Source organism: Salmo salar, chromosome ssa04, assembly GCF_905237065.1.
Source record: "Salmo salar chromosome ssa04, Ssal_v3.1, whole genome shotgun sequence".
NCBI classification, from domain to species: Eukaryota; Metazoa; Chordata; class Actinopteri; order Salmoniformes; family Salmonidae; genus Salmo; species Salmo salar.
Genome location: NC_059445.1, coordinates 79765374 through 79792390, shown reverse-complemented (window position 1 = coordinate 79792390; position 27017 = coordinate 79765374). Strand labels below are relative to the sequence as shown.

General features: G+C 41.0%; 3 protein-coding genes across 5 annotated transcripts; all 3 read left to right on the top strand.

Moving 5' to 3' along the window:
• Positions 1 to 1466: 1466 nt before the first annotated feature.
• LOC123742500 (hepatitis A virus cellular receptor 1 homolog) lies at positions 1467 to 2421 on the top strand. The gene is made up of 2 exons (XM_045717383.1): positions 1467 to 2008; positions 2256 to 2421. The coding sequence occupies exons 1-2, from the start codon at positions 1687 to 1689 to the stop codon at positions 2378 to 2380; spliced, it is 447 nt and encodes a 148-aa protein (XP_045573339.1). The 5' UTR covers positions 1467 to 1686; the 3' UTR covers positions 2381 to 2421.
• A 10056-nt stretch (positions 2422 to 12477) lies between these two features.
• LOC106603908 (hepatitis A virus cellular receptor 1 homolog) lies at positions 12478 to 22361 on the top strand. Of its 3 annotated transcripts, none has more exons than XM_045717381.1 (7): positions 12478 to 12725; positions 12826 to 13164; positions 13306 to 13380; positions 13505 to 13566; positions 13659 to 13746; positions 13827 to 13863; positions 22194 to 22361. In XM_045717381.1, the coding sequence occupies exons 1-7, from the start codon at positions 12677 to 12679 to the stop codon at positions 22213 to 22215; spliced, it is 672 nt and encodes a 223-aa protein (XP_045573337.1). In that variant the 5' UTR covers positions 12478 to 12676; the 3' UTR covers positions 22216 to 22361. The 3 variants fall into 3 exon arrangements, with proteins under 3 accessions (XP_045573337.1, XP_014053607.1, XP_045573336.1); XM_014198132.2 differs by lacking the exon at positions 22194 to 22361 and adding an exon at positions 21119 to 21927; XM_045717380.1 differs by lacking the exon at positions 22194 to 22361 and adding an exon at positions 17619 to 17736.
• Positions 22362 to 22405: 44 nt separating this feature from the next.
• On the top strand, positions 22406 to 26520 carry LOC106603907 (hepatitis A virus cellular receptor 2 homolog). The gene is made up of 7 exons (XM_045717382.1): positions 22406 to 22676; positions 22981 to 23316; positions 23526 to 23588; positions 24345 to 24421; positions 24559 to 24670; positions 24913 to 24946; positions 25133 to 26520. Exons 2-7 carry the CDS (start codon positions 23010 to 23012, stop codon positions 25215 to 25217), a joined length of 678 nt encoding a protein of 225 aa, XP_045573338.1. The 5' UTR covers positions 22406 to 22676; positions 22981 to 23009; the 3' UTR covers positions 25218 to 26520.
• Positions 26521 to 27017: the final 497 nt, after the last annotated feature.

Here is a 27017-nt window from a genome sequence, read left to right as displayed (position 1 = left end):
CATGCTGTACAGTGTGTTCTGTATAGTACCATGCTGTACAGTGTGTTCTGTATAGTACCATGCTGTACAGTGTGTTCTGCAAATGTAAAACTAACAACACATTTCCCAGACAACCTGCTGCTGTATTCTTAGTCTGTGTGACTGTGACTACAGTATATTGATACAGAGTACACTGTGTGCATTGTGGAACCATGAGATGAGCAAGACATTCACTGTTTACAACTGACTGTAAAACACTCTCCAATCCAGTAAAATACAGTTAGAGACACCAATGTTCATGACCCATCTAAGACCCCCCCCCCCCTTAACTTCCTCCTCAGAACAGGGACCTAGACCTACTGCATTTCAGTGACTAGGAAAACAACCGTCCTTGTAAACAACAGATCTATTCATAGATCATTTCTCCACAACTCCCTCAGAGTGTTCGTTTGGTACTGTGTGCGTACTGCGTACTGCGTAGCGCTGGTGTGCTGGGCCTCGGTGTAGATCCACAGCAAGGCTAAATCTATCCCACGTAGCCTCTAGGTCTGCTCTCCTACTTAAATCATCAAATGGTGCAACAGCTGGACAGATTTGAATAAGTAAACCAGTCACATTAGACAAGGGCTATTAAGAGTATCTCCAACCATCTGGGCGGAATACACCACTGACTCTTTACAAAGAATAAGACTTTGTTTTAGTTGTTTTCCCCTCTGAATTCCCATCGATGCATATGAATACTTGCATTCTCCTGTTCTTTAACTCTCAATTTAGTTCCTGTGTGGTTTTTATTCTTACTTTACATTTTTATTCTATTTTCTATTATTATTATTATCTCTTATTATTATTATGATCACTGCATTGCTGGGAAAGAGCTTTCAAGGTAAGACTTTTACTGTACTCTTTTACACCTGTTGTATCCTGTGCAAGTGGCGAATAAACTTTGAAACTATAATGTTCCCCACATTACTACGATGAAAAGCACAAGTCAAACATTTGTAGCTGACATGTCTTCCTATCTTAGTTCCCCTCCTCCCTATTGATGTAATAAAGAGACGATAGGTGATTGATTTTATCCCTGGCTGAGTGTCTAATCAAGCCGCAGGTTGGAAGCTACATACGTAGTAATCATGGGAAATCACTTCACAATGACAGATAGATAATTTGGCAAATCATATTCGTAGAGATAACAAAATATATTATATATAATATAATATATATATTATTATTATTATTATTACTATTATTATTAACTTATTCACTTCACTTACGATCCACAACTCCGTATTTGAACAGTAATGCTGATTTCTGAAGAGTTTTTGACAGACTTAAAAAGCAGTCTCACTACTCCCCCTGGTGTGTGAACTCTGAGATCTTGGCAAGGCTTGTGGGCGATGCCAGAGAAGTGGTGCGGTATTTGAGGCTTGATTTGCACATCCTATTGACTGTGATACAGATCTTTGAGAGCCTTTGAGAGAACACAACGACAATGCTGTCTATAGGTAATAGTTTTAAGTTAATACCTTCCTCACAGTCTCTCTGTTAACATGTAAGTCCTGTCTGTTTCACTCTCCATTAACCACAGTTAGGTAAAACAAATCTATCAAAAACAAGGAAATCTCTACACACTCTTCTGTTTGACTGGTGTTGAAGTCCCATTTAACATGTGTTATTGTGTATTTCCAGCCCGCAGTGTGTGAGGGCGTTATGGAGACAGTGGTTGATGTTGCAGGGAGGACGGTATCTTTCCCCTGCAGGTATGATACTGGGACCCTGGTGTGCTGGGGGAGAGGGGCAGAGCCATCTCTGTTCGGCTGTGAGAACGCAGTCATCGATACTAGTAGAGTAGGGGTGACCTACAGCACGTCCTACAGACACAGGTTACCAGGTTACCAGGGGAGCTGCAGAGAGATGTCTCTCTCACTATCTACAACGCCAGAGAGGGAGACTGCATTCTACTACTGCCGCGTGGAGCTACCAGAACTGTTCAATGACCTGACGCACACTGTTCATTTAATTGTTCGACAAGGTGAGAATATACAACTGTAATCGTGAATATAAAAGGTGTGGCTTCTGATTCGTTGATGCATGTGAAATCATGAATGATTATTTCGTTACATTAAGAGCCGTTGCTACTATGCAAAATACGTACTTTTTCCAGAAACAACAAGCCTATAAAGACCCATAGTTATAATTTTGAAAACATCTGTAACGTCACCTTATTTGATGTGCTTTTAAACAGAAATATGTTGTTGTTGTCCCAACTGCGCCAGCAGATAACTGCCCCAGCACACCCACTGTCTCACACCAGAGAGGAGCAGGCAAGGTATGTGACCTTAACACCACCACTATCATTATCATTATGAAGATGATAAACCTGTGTTACACATTCAGATCATAAATAACAACAATACAGTCTGAGATATAGTGGATCTTTCTGTCTTTGCAAAATTTACTTTAATTTTTTTGGAAGATTTAGCAGACGCTCTTATCCAGAACGACATACAGGAGCAATTAGGGTTAAGTGCTTTGCTCAAGGACACATTGACAGATTTTTCATCTAGTCAGCTCGGGGGTTCAAACCAGCGACCTTTCAGTTACTGTACCAACGCTCTTAACCGCTAAGCTACCTGCCACCCTTTATGACTGCACTACAGGCCTCTGTAATAGGTCTTGTCAAGAGAATCAAGGTACAGTAGTGGGATATGAAGTGGATCATATCCAAAATGTGCCAAAGCTAAGGATACATACAAACAGAATATTGTACATAAACATTTATTTTTATGTTGCAAAATGCAAATCTTATGCAAATACATTTTCTATTTCAACTTTCTCTTCAACCACAATGCCTGAAACAAAAAACAATGACTATAACCCACAGCAGAACATAGCATCTCCATCCCTGGAAAGGTACATACGGCACACAGTGAGAGTGGGAGCAATCGTCTCCATCCCTGGAAAGGTACATAGGGCACACTGTGAGAGTGGGAGCAATCGTCTCCATCCCTGGAATGGTACATAGGGCACACAGTGAGAGTGGGAGCAATCGTCTCCATCCCTGGAATGGTACATAGGGCACACAGTGAGAGTGGGAGCAATCGTCTCCATCCCTGGAATGGTACATAGGGCACACAGTGAGAGTGGGAGCAATCGTCTCCATCCCTGGAATGGTACATAGGGCACACAGTGAGAGTGGGAGCAATCGTCTCCATCCCTGGAATGGTACATAGGGCACACAGTGAGAGTGGGAGCAATCGTCTCCATCCCTGGAATGGTACATAGGGCACACAGTGAGAGTGGGAGCAATCGTCTCCATCCCTGGAATGGTACATAGGGCACACAGTGAGAGTGGGAGCAATCGTCTCCATCCCTGGAATGGTACATAGGGCACACAGTGAGAGTGGGAGCAATCGTCTCCATCCCTGGAATGGTACATAGGGCACACAGTGAGAGTGGGAGCAATCGTCTCCATCCCTGGAATGGTACATAGGGCACACAGTGAGAGTGGGAGCAATCGTCTCCATCCCTGCTTTGATCCTAGCACTGCTTCTCAGTGAATGGTGAAGCATTTTTAAACAGTCAGAAGAATTACTATTTTTTTCCTTCAATCATTATATGAATATGTTACTTGTCTTCTTCAATTCGGGCATTAGCTCAATGCATGAGTTGAAACTGTCTACTCTGAGTTCTACTTTAACAACTCTTTGTTCAGGGGCTAATATTGGCAGCAATAAATTTAGCTATTTCAACAGTTTGTCTCTCAGAGTGGAAGTGAAAGAGGTGACTCATTATTTCTGCTTACTGTGCATTGTTTGTTATTAAATGTAAATAAATATTACCTAAGAGAAGGTTTGTCCCTGAGACTTGATTCTAAACAAAGTGGTAGACTGCGTCCTTCCACAAAATTGACGAGAGAAAACAGTTAATTATATGCACAATATTATTATAGAAGTGAAACTAGCTGTAGGGTCAAAACAGGGGAGAAGTTTAGCCTCGCGCTTTAACCTCTTGGTTGTGTCAGAAACCACACCTCCTCTGCCTTTCTGATTGCATGGGAAACAACTGCATGGGAAACAACTGCATGGGAAACAACTGACAGCAGATGGGAAAGAAGTGATCTGACACACATCTGACGCCCCGTTTATACCTGGAGCTACAGTAATATGCGTCCTGATCTTATCCACATTCTCATTTTTTTTTATTAGGTCTTTTTTTACTTTTTGCATTAATTCGAGCATGGAATTAAATGAAGTATATTTTTGCATCTCAGCCTCATTTTAACTTTACATCACCCCATCATGGAGACTCGCTGCATTTAAGGCTGGTTTCTCCAAAGTCTACTTTCATGTAAGCGATGCACGATGGCCCCGTCTCCTTTAAGCTGGTTATCAAGTTAATAATAAGTTCATTAATCATTTACAATTGAAAGTCTCTTTGCATTCCCAGCCAGTGAATGCAGTTTCCTTAGTCTTATGTTTTGTGGGTCATGTAAAAAATTCATGGTGTATCAGCCATATGCTGAGGGAGAGGAGCCATACCGACCTCTGTTGATTGTAACAATGAAGTCATCTAAAATGATGTAAATAAGTAGCTCCTCAAATCAAATCAAATTTTATTGGTCACATACACATGGTTAGCAGATGTCAATGCGAGTGTAGTGAAATACCTGCGCTTCTAGTCCGACAGTGCAGTAATATCTAACAAGTAATCTAACAAATTCACAACGTCTACCTTATACACACAATTTAAAGGTATGGAATAAGAATATGTACACATGAATATATGGACGCACGATGGCTGTGCGGCATAGGCAAGATGCAATAGATGGTATGAAATACAGTATATACATATGAGATGAGTAATGTAGGATATGTAAACATTATTAAAGTTTGTTTATGTGTAACTCTGTGTTGTTGTTTTTGTCGCACTGCTTTGCTTTATCTTGGCCAGGTCACAGTTGTAAATGAGAACTTGTTCTCAACTGGCCTACCTGGTTAAATAAAGGTGAAATAAAAATAAATAAATAAAAGTGGCATTGTTTAAAGTGACTAGTGATACCATTATTAAATCAATTTATTAAAGTGGTCAGTGAAATGAGGCTGTATGTTGGCATCAGCCTCTCTATGTTAGTGATTGCTGTTTAGCAGTCTGATGGCCTTGAGATAGAAGCTGTTTTTCAGTCTCTCGGTCCCAGCTTTGATGCATCTGTACTGACCTTGCCTTCTGGATGATACCGGGGTGAACAGGCAGTAGCTCGGGTGGTTGTTGTCCTTGATGTTCTTTTTGGCCTTCCTGTGACATCGGGTGCTGTAGGTGTCATGGAGGGCAGGTAGTTTGCCCCCGATGATGCATTGTGCAGACCACACTACCCTCTGGAGAGCCTTGCGGTTGAGGGCGGTGCAGTTGCCGTACCAGGCGGTGATACAGCCCAACAGGATGCTCTCGATTGTGCATCTGTAGAAGTTTGTGAGGATTTTAGGTGACAAGCCAAATTTCTTCAGCCTCCTGAGGTTGAAGAGGCACTGTTGCGCCTTCTTCACCACACTGTCTGTGTGGGTGGACCATTTCAGTTTGTCTGTGATGTGTACACGGAGGAACTTAACTTTCTACCTTCTCCACTACTGTCCCGTCGATGTGGATAGGGGGGTGCTCCTGCTGTTTCCTGAAGTCCACGATCATCTCCTTTGTTTTGTTGATGTTGAGTGAGATATTATTTTCCTGACACCGCACTCCGAGGGCCCTCACCTCCTCCCTGTAGGCTGTCTTGTCGTTGTTGGTAATCAAGCCATCCACTGTAGTGTAGTTTGCAAACTCGATGATTTAGTTGGAGGCGTACATGGCTACGCAGTCATGGGTGAACAGGGAGTACAGGAGAGGGCTGAGAACGCACCCTGTGGGGCCCCAGTGTTGAGGATCAGCGGGGTGGAGATGTTGTTTCCTACCTTCCACCTGGGGGCGACCCGTCAGAATGTCCAGGAACTAGTTGCACAGGTCGGGTCGAGACCCAGGGTCTCAAGCTTAATGATGAGTTTGGAGGGTACTATGGTGTTAAATGCTGAGCTGTAGTCAATGGACAGCATTCTTACATAGGTATTCCTCTTGTCCAGATGGGATAGGACAGTGTGCAGTGTGATGGCGATTGCATCGTTTGTGGACCTATTGGGGTGGTAAGCAAATTGGAGTGAGTCTAGGCTATCAGGTAGGGTGCAGGTGATATGATCCTTAACTAGCCTCTCAAAGCACTTTGATGACAGAAGTGAGTGCTACGGGGCGGTAGTCATTTAGTTCAGTTACCTTAGCTTTCTTGGGAACAGGAACAATGGTGGCCATCTTGAAGCATGTGGGGACAGACTGGGATAGGGATTGGTTGAATATGTCCGTAAACACACCAGTCAGCTGGTCAGCGCATGCTCTGAGGACGCGGCTGGGGATGCCGTCTGGGCTGGCAGCCTTGCGAGGGTTAACATGTTTAAATGTTTTACTCACGTTGGCCACGTTGAAGGAGAGCCCACAGTATTTGTGTCAGCGTATACACTCACCGAGTCAGCGTATACACTCACAGAGTCAGCGTATACACTCACCGAGTCAGCGTATACACTCACCGAGTCAGCGTATACACTCACCGAGTCAGCGTATACACTCACCGAGTCAGCGTATACGTCGGTGTTATTGTCTGAGGCTACCTGGAACATATCCCAGTCCACGTGATCATAGTATTCTTGAAGCGGGGTATCCGATTGGTCATACCAGCGTTGGATAGACCTAGGCACGGGCGCGACCTGTTTTAGTTTCTGCCTATAGGTGGGGAGTAACAAGATGGAGTCATGGTCAGATTTGCCGAAGGGAGGGTGGGGAAGGGCCTTGTATGCATCGCAGAAGTTAGAGTAGCAGTGGTCCAATGTTTTGCTCGAGCGGGTGCAACAATCAATGTGCCGGTAGAATTTGGGCTTGTTCTCAGCTACAATAAATGCAGCCTCAGGTTATACTGTATGGTTTCCAGTTTACATAGAGTCCAGTCGAGGTATCTGCTTGGGGGGGGGGGTATACACGGCTGTGACTATAATCAAAGTAAATTCTCTTGGAAGATAATGCGGTCGGCATTTGATTGTAAGGAATTCTAGGTCAGGTGAACAAAAAGTATTGAGTTCCTGTATGTTGTTATGATTACACCATAAGTCATTAATCATGAGGCATACAGCTCTGCCCTTCTTCTTACCAGAGAGATGTTTGTTTCTGTCGGCGCGACGCATGAAGAAACCCGGTGGCTGTACCGACTCTGACAACATATCCCGAGTGAGCCATGTTTCCGTGAAACAGAGAATGTTACAATCTCTGATGTCTCTCTGGAAGGCAACTCGTGCCTTAATTTCATCCACCTTGTTGTCTAGAGACTGGACATTGGCGAGTAGTAGGCTCGGAAGCGGTGGATGGTGTGCTCGCCTTCTAAGTCTGACCAGGAGGCCGCTCCGTCTGCCTTTCCTGCGGCAACGACGTTGTTTTGGATTGGCCGCTGGGATTAGAACCCATGTCCAGGGTGGAGGTCTGAACAAGGGATCCGCTTCTAGAAAGTTGTTTTCCTGGTCGTAATGTTGGTAAGTTGACGTCGCTCTTATATCCAATAGTTCCTCCCAGCTGTATGTAATAACGCTTAAGATTTTCAATACAATATAAGAAATAATACATAAAAAACGAATAACTGCATAGTTTCCTAAGGACGTGAAGCGAGGCAACCATCTCTGTCGGCGCCATCTCAGTTAGGTATCAGTTATTGGGTGAGCTGAAGACGGGGGATGTCTCTCTAACCATCTCCAATATCACAAAGAACGACTCTGGACGATATGGCTGTCTTGTGCATGTACCCAGATCGTTCAATGATGAGAAATATCATGTCATCTTGACCATTGAGAGAGGTAAGGTAAAACTACGGCCTAGAGACTAACATCAGACAAAGAAGTCTTACTTTGTTCATATTGGCAGTATTATTGTTACATGTGAAATACTTGTAATTTCTCACATGACCACACATTCTACGGTGTATTCAAACAGATCCACACCACGTTAAAGCAATTCAGAATCGGGAAAGCATGCTTCTATACAGCGATTCCATCTGGTACTGTATTGAGATGTAAGAATTTGTGATGTGCAGGGCAGAAAACCATCACTTTAAACCCACAACATGCTGGAAGTCTACGTGGGAAACACAGTCAGAGTAGGAGCAATCATTTTAATCCCTGTTCTGTTCTCAGTGAGTGGTAATATAAATATTTGTATTCATATACACTGAGTTTGCACAACATTAGCTCTTTCAATGACAGACTGAACAAGTGAATCCAGGTGTGGAACACTTTCAACACCTTGTAGAGTCCATGCCCCAAAAAATGTAGGCTGTTCTGAGGGCAAAAGGGGGTGCAACTCAATATTAAGAAGTTGTTCTTAATGTTTTGTACACTCAGTGTATCTATTTTCTTATTCAATCAGTGTGGGACAGCTGAGTAGGATTCTGTAACTGTTAATATCTTGCAGACCTGGGTACAAATACTATTTGAAATAAAATCTCCAAGAAGCGTTTCAAGGTCCTAGCACAAGACCAGAAGAGAGCCCCCCTTGATACACAATGTTCGGTCCCAGACCTTTGGTGCTAGGACCCCTAATCATTTCAAATACTCAACTCAAACTTTATTTGTCACGTTTCATAAACAACATGTGAAGACTAACAGTGAAATGCATACTTACGGCCCTTCCCAACAATGCATGGAGAAAAGAAATAGAGAAATAATAGAAAAGTAAAACACGTAATAATAAAAGTAATAATAAATACACAATGAGTAATGATAACCTGACTATATACACTGGGTACCAGTCCACGATCAGCTCCTTTGTCTTGCTGATGTTGAAGGACAAGTTGTTATCCTGGCACCACATTGCCAGGTCTCTGACCTCACTATTGGCTGTCTCATCACCATCGCCATGATCAGGCTTACCACCGGCGTGTCGTTGGCAAACTTAATGATGCTGTTGGAGTCGTGCACGGCCACGCAGTCGTGGGTGAACAGGGAGTACAGGAGGGGACTAAGCACACTCCCCTGAGGGGCCCCCGTGTTGTGGGTTAGCGTGGTGGATATGTCGTTGCATACTCTCACCACCTGGGGTTGGCCTGTCAGGAAGAACAATAACCTAAGACACAAGCCCAAATAGATACTGGAGTTGCTTACCAAGACGACCTTGAATGTTTCTGAGTGGCCTAGTTACGGTTTGAATTAAATTTACTTGAAAATCTATGGCAAGGCTTGAAAATGGCTGTTTAGCAATGATCAACAACCAACTTGACAGTGCTTAAAGAATTTTTAAAAGAATAATGTGCAAATATTGTACAATCCAGGTGTGCAAAGCTCTTAGAGACTTGCACAGATTGTCTCACAGCTGTAATCACTGCCAAAGGTTATTTAGTGGTGTAAATACTTACAATACCAGTCCAAATTTTGGACACACCAACTTATTAGAATAATAGTGAAGACATCAAAACTATGAAATAACACTTTTAAAAAATATATATTTCACCTTTATTTAACCAGGTAGCCTAGTTGAGAACAAGTTCTCATTTACAACTGCGACCTGGCCAAGATAAAGCAAAGCAGTTCGGCACATACAACAACACAGAGTTACACATGGAATAAACAAACATACTGTCAATAATACAGTAGAAAAAGTCTATATACAGTGTGTGCAAATGAGGTAAGATAAGGGAGGTAAGGCAATAAATAGTCCATGGTGGCGAAGTAATTACAATACAGCAATTAAACATTGGAATGGAATCATGTAGTAACTAAAAAAGTGTTAAAGAGTGTGCAAAGTTGTCATCAAGGCAAAGGGTGGCTACTTTGAAGAATTTGAAATATAAAATATATTTTGATTTGTTTAGCACTTTTTTGGTTACTACATGATTCCATTTGTGTTATTTCATAGTTTTGATGTCTTCCCTATTATTCTACAATGTAGAAAATAGTACAAATAAAGAAAAACCCTGGAATGAGTAGGTGTGTCCACACTTTTGACTGGTGCTGTATTCAAATGAGATATTTCTGTATTTCATTTTCATTCAATTTGGAAAAATTCCAAGAAACATGTATTCACTTTGTCATTATAGGGTATTGTGTGTGTGTTTTATTTTTTAAATTTTTTAATTTCACCTTTATTTAACCAGGTAGGCCAGTTGAGAACAAGTTCTCATTTACAACTGCGACCTGGCCAAGATAAAGTAAAGCAGTGCAACACAAACAACAACACAGAGTTACACATGGAATAAACAAACATACAGTCAATAACACAATAGAGAAAAAGTCTATATACAGTGTGTGCAAATGAGGTAAGATTAAGGAGGTAAGGCAATAAATAGGCCGTAGTGGCGAAGTAATTACAATTTAGCAATTAAACACTGGTGTGTGTGTGTGTGTGTGTGTGTGTGTGTGTGTGTGTGTGTGTGTGTGTGTGTGTGTGTGTGTGTGTGTATATATATATGTGTTTAAAAAAATATATTTAATACATTTTGAATTCCGGCTGTAACACAACAAAATATGGAATAAGTCAAGGGGTATTTTCTGAAGGCACTGACTGACCTGACTGATGTGGTAAACTCCTCCATGCCATCGGATGAATCCTGGAACATTTTCCAGTCTGTGCTAGAGAAATGGTCATGTAGTATAGCATCCGCTTTATTGGACCACTTTCATATTGAGCAAGTCACTGGTACTTCCTGTTTGAGTTTTTGCTTGTAAGCAGGAATCAGAAGGATAGAGTTATGGTCAGATTTGCCAAATGCACAGCAATGGAGAGCTTTGTATTTGTCTCTGTGTGTGGAGGAGAAGTGATCTACAGTTTTTTTACCTCTAGTTGCACAGGTGACATGTTGCTAGAAATGAGGTAAAACGAATTTCAGTTTCCCTGCATTAAAATCACCAGCCACTAGGAGCGCCGCCTCTGGATGAGCATTTTCTTGTTTGCATAATGGCCCTATACAGTTCGTTGAGTGCGAGTGACAGCATCGTGGTGTGGTGGTAAATAGACAGCTACAAAAAATATTGATGAAAACTCTCTTGGTAAAAAGTATGGTTTCCAGCTTATCAAGAGGTATTCTAACTCAGGCGAGCAGAACCTTAAGACTTCCTTAATATTGTATAATGTTAACAAAGAGACATACACCTCCCCCATTGAGCTTTTCCGACTCTGCCGTTCTGTCCTGCTGATGCATAGAAAAAACAGCTAGATGTATATTATCCATGTCCCAGCCACGACTCTGAGAAACATAGGATATAACAGTTTTTCAGGTCCCGTCGATAGGATTGTCTCGAATGGAGCTCATCCTGTTTGTTCTCCAGTGGTTGTACGTTCGCCAATAGATTGGAGAGTCGAGGCGGTTTATCTACTCACCGACTTAGTTTTGTCAGGGTGCCCGCACATCGGCCTCACTCACGCCGCCTTTTTATTTTCTGAGTCTCAGGGATTAGGGCCTGGTCCGGGGGGAGCAGTATGTCCTGCGTCTCCGACTCGTAGAAATCTTCATACAAATCAATGTTAGTGATCACTGTTCTGATGTCCAGAAGCTATTTTTGTTAATAAGAAACGATGGCGAAAACATTATGTACAAAAAGAGTGACGAGCAGTACAAAAAAACGAACAAAATAGCAGAATTGGTCAGGAGCCCGTAAAACGGCTGCGCCATTCTCATACCAATAATATCTGTGCTTGATTGAGCTTGCCTGTTGCAATGAAACCAATAGAAACATCCTGCTCACCTGAAACTCCAGGAAGGTTAAAGTAAAGTATTTGAAAGATTTCTAATAGTATTTGAACCCAGGTCTGCTATCTTGGGCCATTACTAATAATGACTGTTGAAACATTGTCTGCCCCCACCTCACTCTTTCTATGCACTGCCACTGTGCATCTCTAGGTCGGAGACTGTCAAGGAATAGCCGTACCAGAGGAGAACCTGCCAGTTCCCCCAGCGTCTGCAGCAGGAACACCCCAGTGAAAGAACCCATGTGAGAGGACTTAAGACACCATGCAGATCGACAGAACTATGAAGCTCTTACAGACATATAAGGTGATCCAAACATACAGTTGAAGTCGGAAGATTACATACACTTAGGTTGGAGTCATTAAAACTCGTTTTTCAACCACTCCACAAATTCTTGTTAGCAAACTATAGTTTTGGCAGGTCGGTTAGAACATCTACTTCGTGCATGACACAAGTCATTATTCCAACAATTGTTTACAGACAGATTATTTCATTTATCACAATTCCAGTGGTACAGAAGTTTACATACACTAAATTGACTGTGCCTTTAAACAGCTTGGAAAATTCCAGAAAATTCTGTCATGGCTTTAGAAGCTTCTGGTAGGCTAACTGACATAATTTGAGTCAATTGGAGGTGTACCTGTGGATGTATTTCATACAATCATACACTGGATTTCATTTATTTTCAATTAATGATGAATTATGTGAACTTGCCTAAAACGTGTGCAGGTCTGTGTGCATTATTTGGAAGGGTAAAACAGAAGAACACTGACCCTCTGCTTCTCTGAGCGCAAAGGAAACAGCTGTCATTATTTGTGAAGGAGAGGAAGTCATGTGACCAGGCGAGTTGATTTGAGTTTATTAAAGACCTGACACATGAGAATGAGAAAGTGACATAACCCGATCATGGAGACTCGCTGCATTTCAGGCTGGTTTCTCCTCTGTCTTCTTTCAGGTTAGTGATACTCGATATATCTCTTTTAGCCTGGTTAATAAGTAAATGAATAGGATTCAAAATTAAAATTCAGTTCTCACTACTTCTCTCTCATTTTCAGTCAGTGAATGCAGTCAAGTCATTGGTATTGAGGGTCAGAATATCACTCTGCCATTTAAATATGATGCCAAATCTCATGGTCTGCAACACATTTGCTGGGGGAAAGGAACCATACCGAGCTCTGGTGGCTGTGACAACGAGATCATCTCAACTGATGGATCTGAAGTGACACGTAGATCGTCAGTCAGGTATCAGTTATTGGGTGAGCTGAAGACGGGGGATGTCACTCTAACCATCTCCAATATCACAGAGAACGACTCTGGAATTTATGGATGTCGAGTGCAGTACGCTGGATGGTTCAATGATGAGAAATATCATGTCAGCTTGACCATTGAGAAAGGTAAAGAACGCACAACATGCCAGGATATAGCTTGATGCTTATCAGATGAGAATTGTGAGCCTACTAAGGAATATTATGATTTCACAGCATTTATACTCGTTCAAGCTGAGCAGTTAGTATTTTTCTACTGTCTGATTTCAGCACCTGTCCCGACAACATCCCAGACATCTGCCAATGTGACCATAACCGCACAGACCATGGACAACCACAACCACGGTATGGAACACAGCCTACAGAACAACATGATGTCAGTCCATAGAAGTCTTATTTTATATTGTTTTTTATTGCAGTATTATTCTTACACGTGAAAACAACATACTTTTACTTCCTCATTGTGTAGGTCCTGTGACCACAATATCTACTGAGTATTCATCCACGCTAGATTACAGCAAATCAGAATCGGTAAGCTTGACAACATACTGCAATTCCTGCAAAGATACGAAACACTGCTGTGAGATGCCGTTTTAACTGATATGAATCTGTGATGTCTACAGGAGACGAGAGGTCACGACCTGGCTGTGATCCTGGTGTCCATTCTGCTTGTTCTGACAGGCGTGGGGATTGTGTCTGTACTCGTCATGAGTAAGTACACACCATCTATACCTTTGCCTGTATAATAAGAAGTTATTCTCTCGATGAACATCTTACTGATGTAATTGCAGGAAAACGATGGGAAAGAATTGCTACGGTACTCCAAATGTAAGTAGACTATTATCATAACTACTATAACTCTTCCAACTGACTCAGTATTTGAATCACCACAATATGCCAAGAGAATGACTGAATAACTGTGCAATATCTACCCATGGCACATGTAGGCCTAATTAGCAAAACCATTAGGTCTATGGTAAATGTCTGTGAGGTCATACTGTAATTATGACTAGTGAGACCCAAGACCACAACAGATTGAGGAAGTGAAACAATAAGGAGGCTTTAGTGGCTGGAATAGTGGAGAACAATTGGAGGTTTACTCAGTAGCAGTGCAAATAACATGGTACAGCTATATGGACACTCAATCATTATGGTACTTTTTAATGGTAAGTTTACAAACATATATTATGATAAATAGAATTTAAATGTGTATCTCATTATGATAAATGGTGAAATAAGTAGAGCCAGTTATAATTGTAATGGTTTAGCAGATAATAAGACAAGATGATCAGTGTTACCTGGGTAAAATTGAAGGAATATAATCTAATAATCTATTGTTTACAGGAAAATCATTCAACAATTTTTGATTTTTTGGGGGAAAGGGACTGGGGGGGGGGGTATACTTCTCCCATGGGCAAAGACACTTAAAAGGGGTGATGTTATTAATGAACAATAATTTTCATCTGAATAAGCAAATTGTCCAAACAGATAACAGATTTGTAAAGTAGATTATGTTAAATATGTTATTGGACCATAAACAGATTAGCCTCATTAATCTGTATGGTCTAAATAATGATGATCCATGCTTCTGTTAAAAGTATATATATATATTCAGCTAGCCTAAAAGCAATACAAGACTCTATTATTATGGTGGGAGATTATAATACGGTTTTAAATACCTCAATGGACCGTAAAGGAAAATCACACTACAAACACCCTCATGCACTTAAGGAAATCACTAATATCATAGATATATTGGAACTAGCGGAGGCTTAAATATCCTGATCGAGTGAGATATACAGTACCCTCTCTGGGCTAGGCGGGACGAATTCGTCCCACCTACGCAACAGCCAGTTGAATCCCGTGGCGCGATTTTCAAATACCTTAGAAATGCTATTACTTCAATTTCTCAAACATATGACTATTTTACAGCATTTTAAAGACAAGACTCTCGTTAATCTAACCACACTGTCCGATTTCAAAAAGGCTTTACAACGAAAGCAAAACATTAGATTATGTCAGCAGAGTACCCTGCCAAAAATAATCACACAGCCATTTTCAAAGCAAGCATATAATGTCACAAAAACCCAGAAGACAGCTAAATGCAGCACTAACCTTTGATGATCTTCATCAGATGACGCACCTAGGACATTATGTTATACAATACATGCATGTTTTGTTCAATCAAGTTCATATTTATATCAAAAACCAGCTTTTTACATTAGCATGTGACGTTCAGAACTAGCATACCCCCGCAAACTTCCGGGGAATTTACTAACAATTTACTAAATTACTCACGATAAACGTTCACAAAAAGTATAACAATTATTTTAAGAATTATAGATACAGAACTCCTTTGTGCAATCGAGGTGTCCGATTTTAAAATAGCTTTTCGGTGAAAGCACATTTTGCAATATTCTCAGTAGATAGCCCAGCCATCACGGCTAGCCATTTAGACACCCACCAAGTTTAGCCCTGACCAAAGTCAGATTTACTATTACAAAAGTTTGATTACCTTTGTTGTCTTCGTCAGAATGCACTCCCAGGACTGCTACTTCAATAACAAATGTTGGTTTGGTCCAAAATAATCCATCGTTATATCCAAATAGCGATGTTTTGTTCGTGCGTTCCAGACACTATCCGAAATGGTAAATCAGGGTCACGAGCATGGCGCAATTCGTGACAAAAAAATTCTAAATATTCCATTACCGTACTTCGAAGCATGTCAACCGCTGTTTAAAATCCATTTTTATGCCATTCTTCTCGTAAAAAAGCGATAATATTCCGACCGGGAATCTCCGTTTAGGTAAACAGAGGAAAGAAAACAAAGCATTCGGTCGACTCGGGCACGCGCCTGAGTCTCACAGTACTGTAACCAGCCACTACCCAAACGCGCTACTTTTTTTCAGCCAGAGCCTGCAAAGCCACGATTCAGCTTTTTGCCGCCTTCTGAGAGCCCATGTGAGCCGTAGGAAGTGTCACGTAACAGCAGAGATCCTTTGTAATGGATAGAGATAATCAAGAAGGGGAAGAAATTGTCAGTCAGGCCACTTCCTGCATGGAATCTTCTCAGGTTTTGGCCTGCCATATGAGTTCTGTTATACTCACAGACACCATTCAAACAGTTTTAGAAACTTTAGGGTGTTTTCTATCCAAAGCCAATAATTATATGCATATTCTAGTTACTGGGCAGGAGTAGTAACCAGATTAAATCGGGTACGTTTTTTATCCAGCCGTGTCAATACTGCCCCCTAGCCCTAACAGGGTACCAGTCAAAAGTTTGGACACACCTACTCATTCCAGGGTTTTTCTTTATTTGTACTATTTTCTACATTGTAGAATAATAGTGAAGACATTAAAGCTATGAAATAGCACAAATGGAATCATTTAGTAACCAAAAAAGTGTTATATATTTTATATTTGAGATTCTACAAAGTAGCCACCCTTTGCCTTGATGACAGCTTTGCACACTCTTGGCATTCTCTCAACCAGCTTCATGGGGTAGTCACCTGGAATGCATTTCAATTGTATTTATTTTTCCTTTATTTAACTAGGCAAGTCAGTTAAGAACAAATTCTTATTTTCAATGATGGCTTAGGAACAGTGGGTTAACTGCCTTGTTCAGGGGCAGAAAGACAGATTTTTACCTTGTCAGCTCAGGGACTCAATCTTGCAACCTTTCGGTTACTAGTCCAATGTTCTAACCACTAGGCTACCTGCCGATTAAAAGGTGTGCCTTGTTAAAAGTTAATTTGTGGAATTTCTTTCCTTCTTAATGCGTTTGAGCCAATCAGTTGTGTTGTGACAAGGTAGGGGTGGTATACAGAAGATAGCCCTATTTGATAAAATACCAAATATTATGGCAAGAACCGCTCAAATAAGCAATGAGAAACAACAGGCAATCATTACATTAAGACATGAAGGTCAGTCAATGCGGTAAATTTCAAAAACGTTGAAAGTTTCTTCAAGTGCAGTCGCAAAAACCATCAAGCGCTATGATGAAACTGGCTCTCATAAGGACCGCCACATGAAAGGAAGACCCAGAGTTACCTCTGCTGCAGAGGATAAGTTCATTAGAGTTACCAGCCTCAGAAATCGGTAATAAACTGCAACTCAGATTGCACCTCACAGAGTTTAAGTAACAGACACATTTCACCATCAACTGTTCAGAAGAGACTGCGGGAATCAGGCCTTCATGGTTGAATTGCTGCAAAGAAACCACTACCGAAGGACACCAATAATAAGAAGAGACTTGCTTGGGCCAAGAAACATGAGCAATGGACATTAAACCGGTGGAAATCTGTCCTTTGGTCTGATGAGTCCAAATTTGAGATTTCTGTTTCCAACTGCCGTGTCTTTGTGAGATGGAGAGTAGGTGAATGGATGATCTCTGCATGTGTGGTTACCACCATGAAGCATGGAGAAGGAGGTGTGATGTGTGGGGGTGCTTTACTGGTGACACTGTCTGTGATTTATTTAGAATTCAAGGCACACTTAACCAGCATGGCTGCCACAGCATTCTGCAGCGATACGCCATCCCCTCTAGTTTACGCTTAGTGGGACTATCATTTGTTTTTCAACAGGACAATGACCCAACACACCTCCAGGCTGTTTAAGGGCTATTTGACCAAGAAGGAGAGTGATGGAGTGCTGCATCAGATGACCTGACCTCCGCAATCACCAAAACTCAACCCAATTGAGATGGCTTGGGATGAGTTGCACTGCAGAGTGGAGGAAAAGCAGCCAACAAGTGCTCAGCATATGTGGGAACTCCTTCAAGACTGTTGGAAAAGCATTCCAGGTGAAGCTGCTTGAGAGAATGCCAAGAGTGTGAAAAGCTGTCATTAAGGCAAAGGGTGGCTAGTTTGAAGAATCTTGTTTAACACTTTTTTGGATACTACATTGATTCCATATGTGTTATTTCATAGTTTTGATGTCTTCACTATTATTTTACAATGTAGAAAAAAGTAAAAATAAAGAAAAACCCTTGAATGAGTAGGTGTGGCCAAATTTTGGACTGGTACTGTACAGATTTTCTCGCTGTGTTGATAGATGACAGAATGCGGTCAGACCATCAAATAATTGGCATATAGAGTGGTTTCTGTAGCTCAGTAGTTTGGACATACAGTGCATTCAGAAAGTATTCCGACCCCTTGACTTTTTCCACATTTTGTTACGTTACAGCCTTATTCTAAAATGGATTAGATACAAAATGTGACTCACCAATCTACACACAATACCCCAATCTTTTGCTAATTTATTTAAAACAAAAAACAGAAATACCTTATTTACATAAGTATTCAGACCCTTTGATATGAGACTTGAAATTGAGCTCAGGCGAATCCTGTTTCCATTGATCATCCTTGAGATGTTTCTACAACTTGATTGGAGTCCAGCTAAATTCAATTGATTGGACATGATTTGGAAAGGCACACACCTGTCTATATAAGGTCCCACAGTTGACATTGCATATCAGACCAAAAACCAAGCCATGAGGTCGAAGGAATTGTCCATAGAGCGTCGAGACATGATTGTGTGTCGAGACACAGATCTGGGGAAGGGTACCTGCAGCATTGAAAGTCTCCAAGAACACAACGACCTCCATCATTCTTAAATGTAAGAAGTTTGGAACCACCAAGACTCTTCCTAGAGCTGGCCGCCAGAGCAATCGGGGGAGAAGGGCCTTGGTCAGGGATGTGACCAAGAACCCGATGGTCACTCTGACAGAGCCAAGCTTGTAGCGTCATACCCAAGAAGATTTGAGGTCGTAATCGCTGGCAAAGGTGCTTCAACAAAGTACTGAGCCAAGGGTCTGAATACTTATGCAAATGTGATATTTCCGTATTTTTTTTTTTTTTCTATTTGCAAAAATGTCTAAAAACCTGTTTTTGCTTTGTCATTATGCGGTATTGTGTGTAGATTGATGAGGGGGGGGAAACTATTTAATCAATTTTAGAATAAGGCTGTAACATAACAAAATGATGAAAAAGTAAAGGGGTCTGAATACTTTCTGAATGCACTGTACATTACTCTTACAGCATTTCCACGTGGGCGAGGAAATTGGAAATTTAATCAAATCCTATTGGATGACAAGTTGTTTTTAACCAGGACAGAAGAATTTATAACTGACTTTTTCTGACATAACATACGTACAGCAGACCGCTTATTGTATCTAAAATAAATGGAGGAACTTATTCAAGAAAGATAAAGTGGAATATATTATAAAATAAAGCAAACTGGATATTGGAAAAAATGCACCAAATTATTTTTTAATCTTCAGCATAGAAACGCTACCAAAAATAATTGACTGAAAGTAATTTACTGAAACTAATTTACTGCAACTTACAAATAACGGAGTCACCCATGACTCACCAAACGATCATTTGAAAGAGGAAGCAAAGTACTTTAAGCACATGTTTTCGTTTCAGCCTCCTCCATTTCCACTAACGAAAGTTAATTGCAAGGATTTGTTTTCTATTAATAATGTAAAATTAACAGCTGTACAGAAAGACTTATGTGAAAGCCAAATTAGAGGATGAACTTGATGCAATTTGTCACGGTTTTCGTCGGTAATGGAGGACCAAAACGCAGCAGGTATGTGTGCGCTCATCTTGACGTTTATTAACTTCCCAAAATGAACACCAAAATAACAAAACAAGTGAACGAACGATATACAGACAGTCTGGCAAGGCACAAGGCTAAACACAGAACAATCTCCCACAAACACACAGACAAACACACCCAACTAATATAGGACTTCCAATCAAAGGCAACACCACACAGCTGCCTTCAATTGGAAGTCCACCCCAATTAACTCTACATAGAAAAACACTTACTAGACTACACATAGAAATACATAAACATAGACCATAAACCAAAAACCCGGAAATACTAAATCAAACACCCTTTTACCAAAACACCACCCCGGAACACATAAAACAAATACCCTCTGCCACGTCCTGACCAAACTACAATAACAATTAACCCTTATACTGGCCAGGACGTGACACAATTAAAACCTTTAAGGCTGGGAAAACTTCAGGGCTGGATGGCGTACCAGTTGAAGTATACCAAACCTTTATTGATATACTCAGAGGACCATTATTAGCATGTTTTAACCACTCCTATATAAATAGTAGATTATCAGATACTCAACAAGAATGTCTGCTTTCATTATTCCTGAAATACAAAGATCCAGTCCATATCACTATTTTAAAACAAGCCATTGAAATTTGGTTGCAGTTTCATTTTAATCCACCAGAAAAGACAGAACAAATATTACAACACATATTATAGTTAAACTCAAATATACTAACTGATTAAAAAAACATTATTTTTAAAACTGTATAATCTTTGTAAATTATGTCATAAATAGGAATGGTGGAGTTATGTCATATGTGCAGCTAAAAAAATATATGGAAATGTCTGCTCTATCCAAAATTACAACCAGCTAATTGCATCATTACCGCAAAAATAGAAGAAGCAAGTGGAAGGGGGAGAGTATAGCAGTTTCATTTAGGAACCAAAAATCTGACAGCTGTATCATATAGAGTGAAAACCAGATGGGAAGAGATGTTCGATATACTGATTCCATGGCACATGGTTTATGAACTGATACCCAAAATGACGCCGGATTCTAGTTTTTGGTCGCAGGTTCAGGAATGGCTGAAGAATTGCAACATTTACCTGGAGTTAACTCTGCGAATAGCACTGCTGGGTGATGTGAAAAGTCATAGTCAATCGATCAATAATATAATAATACTCGTACCTAAAATGTGTATCTTTAATTTACAATCTGTAGAAACGATGAGAATAGAAAGGTTCCAAACGTTTTGTGAAACATCACAGCTGAAGAATATATGGGATTCTCAATACTGTACAAAACAAGTAGGCCTGTCCTAAATAAATAAAATCAATACCAACTTTATTTGCTATGTCAGATTTTACACCAACACTCCAAAACTTTTCTCAGCATAAATTCAACTGGATCAGAAACTAAGCAGTATAATGCAGAAGGACAATACAGTATTAGCTCTGCATTAGCTTAGCTTAGCTCTGCATTTACTGGTCTTTCCTTTATCAGACCACAGCGCTCTGGCGGCTCAGTCCTGTACAGAAACTCAGTGTCCAGCTTGGGCCTGCACACTCGAGAGACGGCTGTAGAGAACGTCTATCAGATAGAGGACAACGAGAGAGACGACTATGAGGATATCCACTGACGAAGCACGGACACTTCACCACCACGCTCATGCTGTTAACACGTTGCAGTGCATAGTGCAGTAGCTCTGTGTTACAAGGCTGAGGTTGATTTATAGGCTAATGATTCAGCCAGACAAGACAAAAGTTACTACAGAATCAGTAGTGTTTTGCTGATAAGTGAAGCAAAACAGTTGATTTGTGTTATTGAAAGGTTTATTTGAAAAAAAGGGCCTTACTAATATGGCTCCCTATGTGTATTCAGCACTAACACTAGAAGCACAAGCATTTCGCTACACTCGCAATAACATCTGCTAACCATGTGCATGTGACCAATTACATTTCATTGGATTTGATAACACTGTATGTTTCAATTGATTATGATGACCAGATAATTTTTTTATGTAATAGCCTAAAAGCGACAAAAGAAAAAATGCCATCAGCTTTAATGCCTGATGCAATGAAAAGCAATGACTTAGCAGAAAGTGTGCTATGGCTTTCTATTCCCTTCATGTCCTCTAACCAGGACATTTAGCTACACCCATCTGCAACATCACCCAGGCATACAAAGGCAGTGAAAAGTCACACATAACCGAGACATTCTTCGGAAAATGGTCTCCTTTACCCAATTTTGCGGTGTATATAGTCTTGTTCAAACCCAACCTGTTGCATGATAATAAAAATTCTAACTTGAAATTCTAATGTGTCTAATTATTCATTCGCTACACAATTGTTGTTCCACTAATACATTGTTATAAACTACTAGAAGCCTTACAGCATCAATTTAAGGAATTTGGGCACTGGCTAGCCCGAGCAAGTCATAATCTTTGGCTACGTGTTAGCTTTTAAAAACACACTGTGTACCCTGGGAGATGAGCCTCCTAAATCATCAATGCAGTTTGTTTACTCTGGTATATGCAGATAAAAATTCCATCAACAATGGGCCTTTTCTCCGCTCCCAGCCCTGCCATGGGAGGAGGTTAGCAGAGGGGTCACAGTGGCTCTGGCTGTCCTGCCTGGAGATGTCACAAGCAGTGGCCCCCCGAGAACACAGCTGCCCATTCAGATGCCCTGTCTCTGCGCCACCCTGCCCGTTCCCAGCACACACCCTCCACTCCTACACACTGGATATACAAGATGGCTGCTAGTTCTGGACCGTTTTTCCCCCGCCGTTGGATCCTCGTCCTCCTAACATTTTCAGGCAAGGAAACGTTATCTAAAACAGTACAAATAATTTGAGTTTAGGCTGTTGAATGATTGGGTACAATGGGTGTAGTTTGAGTTGGATGCCCCGCCACATAATCTGACTAACACCACAGAAACAGCCTCAGTCTTTGTGTGTCCTTTGTTTACTACTAGTGTGCCACAGGTCTCCAACGGTTTTGTTCTGGACAGGTTGGCAGCTTTGGCCTTGGCTGAAGGTGTCCTGTCCGCAGCTACATTGAGTAGGTCTAACTGTTCAACGTTAGACATGGCAGTTTTCATACAATAATGTGTTTCGGTGTTACTTTGAGTTATTTGACATGACTGTGTATTAGTGTTTCCTACCTACATAGGCCTACTGTTTCGAAGACTACCATACTTTTACTTTAATTATAGCAAGCTACAAAATATAGCCCTTTGATTAAAACTTGAGGCAAAATGTAGAACGTTTCGTAGTCGACCTTGGGATGTTGTTAAGATGTGTATGGAACTCGGGAAGGAGGAAATAGCCTTGTCATACCAGTGTTCATTTCCTCCGCTCAACAGCCAGGTGTTCAGTGTCAGCATTCAAGGTGATGGAAGGTGCTACTGCGACATTGTCCTGTCAATATTCAGTGAGCCGTTTGGGTTTGAGCCGCGTGTGCTGGGGACGAGAATGTGGCACGTTCTGGTGCAACAACATCCTCGCGCAGACAGACAAACATGGCGTCATCTCCAAGGTGTCGGACAGGTACAGACTGGCAGGTGATGTCCTCGCGGGAGAAATGGACTTGGGAATTCTCGACGTCAAGCGGACAGACAGTGGGCCATACTGTTGCAGAGTGGACATAGATGGCATTTTCAACGACAAAAAAATTATTCAAAACTTAAGGGTCATGAAAGGTAATTTGTGGCGAGATATAATTTATTTTCACTACTTTACACTCTTGGCCAACAATGGGAATCAATGAACTTAGTCTTTCTAGCTTTCTCGTCCACAAAAAACACGCCGGCCCTATTTGCTGTATAGCACATAATTAACTCAAAACTGGCCTATAATGCAATTCACTCTCCCAAAATGTATGTTTTGAATTTGTGAATTGTTTTCTTAGCTCCGGTGACTGTTACGCCAACAAGCATCACTGTACATGTTACAGAAGCTCCTCCTACCACAGGTGAGTGTATTATAGAGAAAGGGGTGAACTCATGGGACCCTGATGTATGTGAGATGAGTATTTCCTATCAAAGATATACAATAAATAGATCAAAGATATACAATAAATAGATCAAAGATACACAATAAATAGATTGTATTAATCTCATGTGAACCCTAGAGGAACCAAGGCTTGACCGACTAGCCTCTTGGGTTGCATTAATCATCATAATGATGATTCATGTGTGGTTATAAATGAAGAAATCCTAATGAGATGGGAATGAAAACGGCCTATTTCAACATTTACCCTTCATTCACACTACCAGGTCTATGACATCAATGATCAAACTCCCTGGAACTCGCAAAGTTTCTGAATGTGCTTACCATTGGAGAAAAATGATGTTAACAGTTCTCTGTGCCTTACAAACTTTCATTTCCAAAATGAGGACACCCTTCTCAGAGAATAGTTTCAGACCAAGATTCTAATTCCTTTTCTATGGCTGTTTAATCACAAAGAGCCTCAAACATTTTAAACACATGTTTTCTATGCAGTATTATCTTGAATCACATTGTGCTGCTCAGTGCAATGCAGTCCTCTGTGTATTTCATCAGAAACCACAAAGGGATGGGCCAAGTGTTGATATTACAGTTTTCATTTCGAGAGAATCAAGCAGCAGTGGTTGAGGACGTCTCAGGGGTGATTGAATGTCAGAATGTCCTGCCAAGTGAGAGATTACCATCCTTCCACATCTTCATTGTGAGGTTTCTCCCTTTGTAGAACACTGGAGGGCTGTTGAATCATCACATCTAGCCATTCCAAGACAGAACACCAGTGTTTTCCCTTCGCAAACACGTGTGAGTATTTTATATACTACTATATAGTAACGTCACTGGCATATAACCAAACATCACTCACCCTTAAACTATATGAAAGCCTAACGAATCCCTCCAAGAGTTTAACCCTTGTTCTTCTCTCTGTGCTCTGTAAGCAGATAGAGGAGCCTCTTCCCAGCTTCTCTCTCCAGATCAACATCCCAGTGCTCTCTCTCTCCCTCAGTCTACTCCTACTTATAATGGGGGCCTTGGTCATATTGGGGTTTAAACGTATGTAACCGTAAACTCACATCCTCTGTCGAGAAAAGCCCAGTGTGGTAATGCTCACGTATTCAGACATCTTGCTGTGATGTGAAATGTTTGCCCATATAAAAGTGTATTACCACTAACTAATTAAGAGTAAGTATTTCATTGTAGTGTGTACAATGTGCTGAATATGCTGTATCCTCCTATGCATATTGACGAATAAACTTTGATTTGAATTGATTTCAACTATTTATTTTCTTCTCTAGGAGGGATTCACAGAAGAGCTTTAAAGACAGGCTGGTAAGCAAACACATGAAAAAGCACGACTGACATGTAGACATATGATTGAAAATACAAAACATAAACATTTTGTTACAAAGACAAATTTGACATATAAATGAACGAAGAATGTATAGGCTACAATTAGGCCAATTACTTATCATTGATTAGGAATGATCAATGCATGATGATGTTGTGTCACTCTAGTTTGTCAGCCAAAGAGCCGCCCCACATCATCTATGAGATCCGCATGAGGAGACCTGTGGAGGAGAACATCTATACTCTGGACTAGGGTGGAAGGGCCAGAGCACTGATCTGACTAATAGACAACTGTTAACATGATAGTGAGGACAGCCAGACTGATGTCTGTGTGTCACAGTGGGTGCGTCCCGTAAGGCACCCTGTTCCCTATATATTGCATGACCAGGTAGCTGGGGAATAGGGAACAGGGTGCCTTATGGGTACGCACCCACACTGTGACACACAGACATCAGTCTGGCTGTCCTCACTATCATTTTAACAGCCATCTATTGGACGGATCACTGAAGCCTGACAGCTGCCTCAGAATGATCACCTCTCAGAGGCTCTACTTTCACTTATGGTATCTACGGGAGTTTCCCCCTGTGTAAAATGGATTCACTTTTTTATATATTGTTATTATGTAGTGGTGTGATGTTTTGTAGATGCACAGTATTGGTCTAACTTATGCCTCTTTCTAATAAAAACAACAACAACCTAAAAGTAAACCCAACAAGTCATTTTGTTCATGATTCAACATTTTAGGCACAACTGAATGCATTTAACTGAAATGTGTCTTCCGTATTTAACCCAAAACTTCTGAATCAGAGAGGTGCCGGTGGGGGGGGGGGGGGGGGCACCACTTTGATGATGATTAACGCAATGGGAACAGTTGTTTTTTGGTGCTTAGTAGCTTGCTCAAGGGCAGAACGTAAGATTTTTCCACCTTGGCAGATTTCTCTCAGGGATTCAAACAAGCGACCTTTCGGTTACTGGCCCAACGCTCGTAATCACTAGGCTACCTGCCGCCCCTATTAGTGTTTCTAGAGACTACTCACCTGTCAAAACAGAGCACAAAGATCCTTTAGTCGTCTCTCTTTTATAACAAAGGCAGAAGCATAATGAGAGAGGGAAATTTGATGTATGCAAAATTCTCCTGATAAATTCTGATTCATAGCCACTTATTTTAAAGATAAATAAATGGTCTCCTTTATGAGTTTTATACATGTTTTATGATGACAGTGGTAGTAAATTCTTGATCAGCTTGATTTAGCATCAGGAGTCAGGACATGACTAAATGCAATGCAATATTATTTCTGCCCACATGATGGCAGCACTGTCTTAACTGAGCTTTTCGTAGGCTATCATTGTTTGTGCAAGTTTGTCTCCCTGTCAAATTTATGTCAAAACTGAAGGATTTGTGTCACCCTAGGGATATTTTTCTTAGCTTACAGCATTTTTTTTTTTTACATTCCCATATGCTTCCTTTTGCCATGAACATGAAATCTCCTAAAGTCACTTCTGTTAGACTTTTGTATGACAGTTGAGGATACTCACCTAATAAAACGTTTTTATGATTCATTGTTGAATCTATAATGTTTGCCAGATCTGGCTACTATCATCCAGTTCATTTCCACTGCACACACACTGGTTGAATCAACGTTGTCCCGCACTTATTTTCAATGAAATGACATTGAACCAACGTGGAATAGACATTGAATTGACGTCTGTGCCCAGTGGGTTGTGATTGTGACAGCCATACCGACCAATTGAACTCCTGTCTGGATGTGTCAGATCAGAGTGATCTCAAAAGCCTCAGTGGCAAAACTATGTGAATTATGTGAATCAAAAACATTGCTCCTCAGATTCATCAGCAGAAACACAGCCATGTTACCGTAAGGAGATCAGGCAGCCAGGTCTCCTGGGCATCAGGCTCCCAGGTGGGCAGCAGCAGCAGCAGCAGCCGCCACTGAGAGATGGGAGATAAATCAACGCTCAACCATGGAGCCGCATGAAGGGAAGTGGAGAATCAATCATGGAACCACATGAAGGGAAGTGGAGAATCAACTATGGA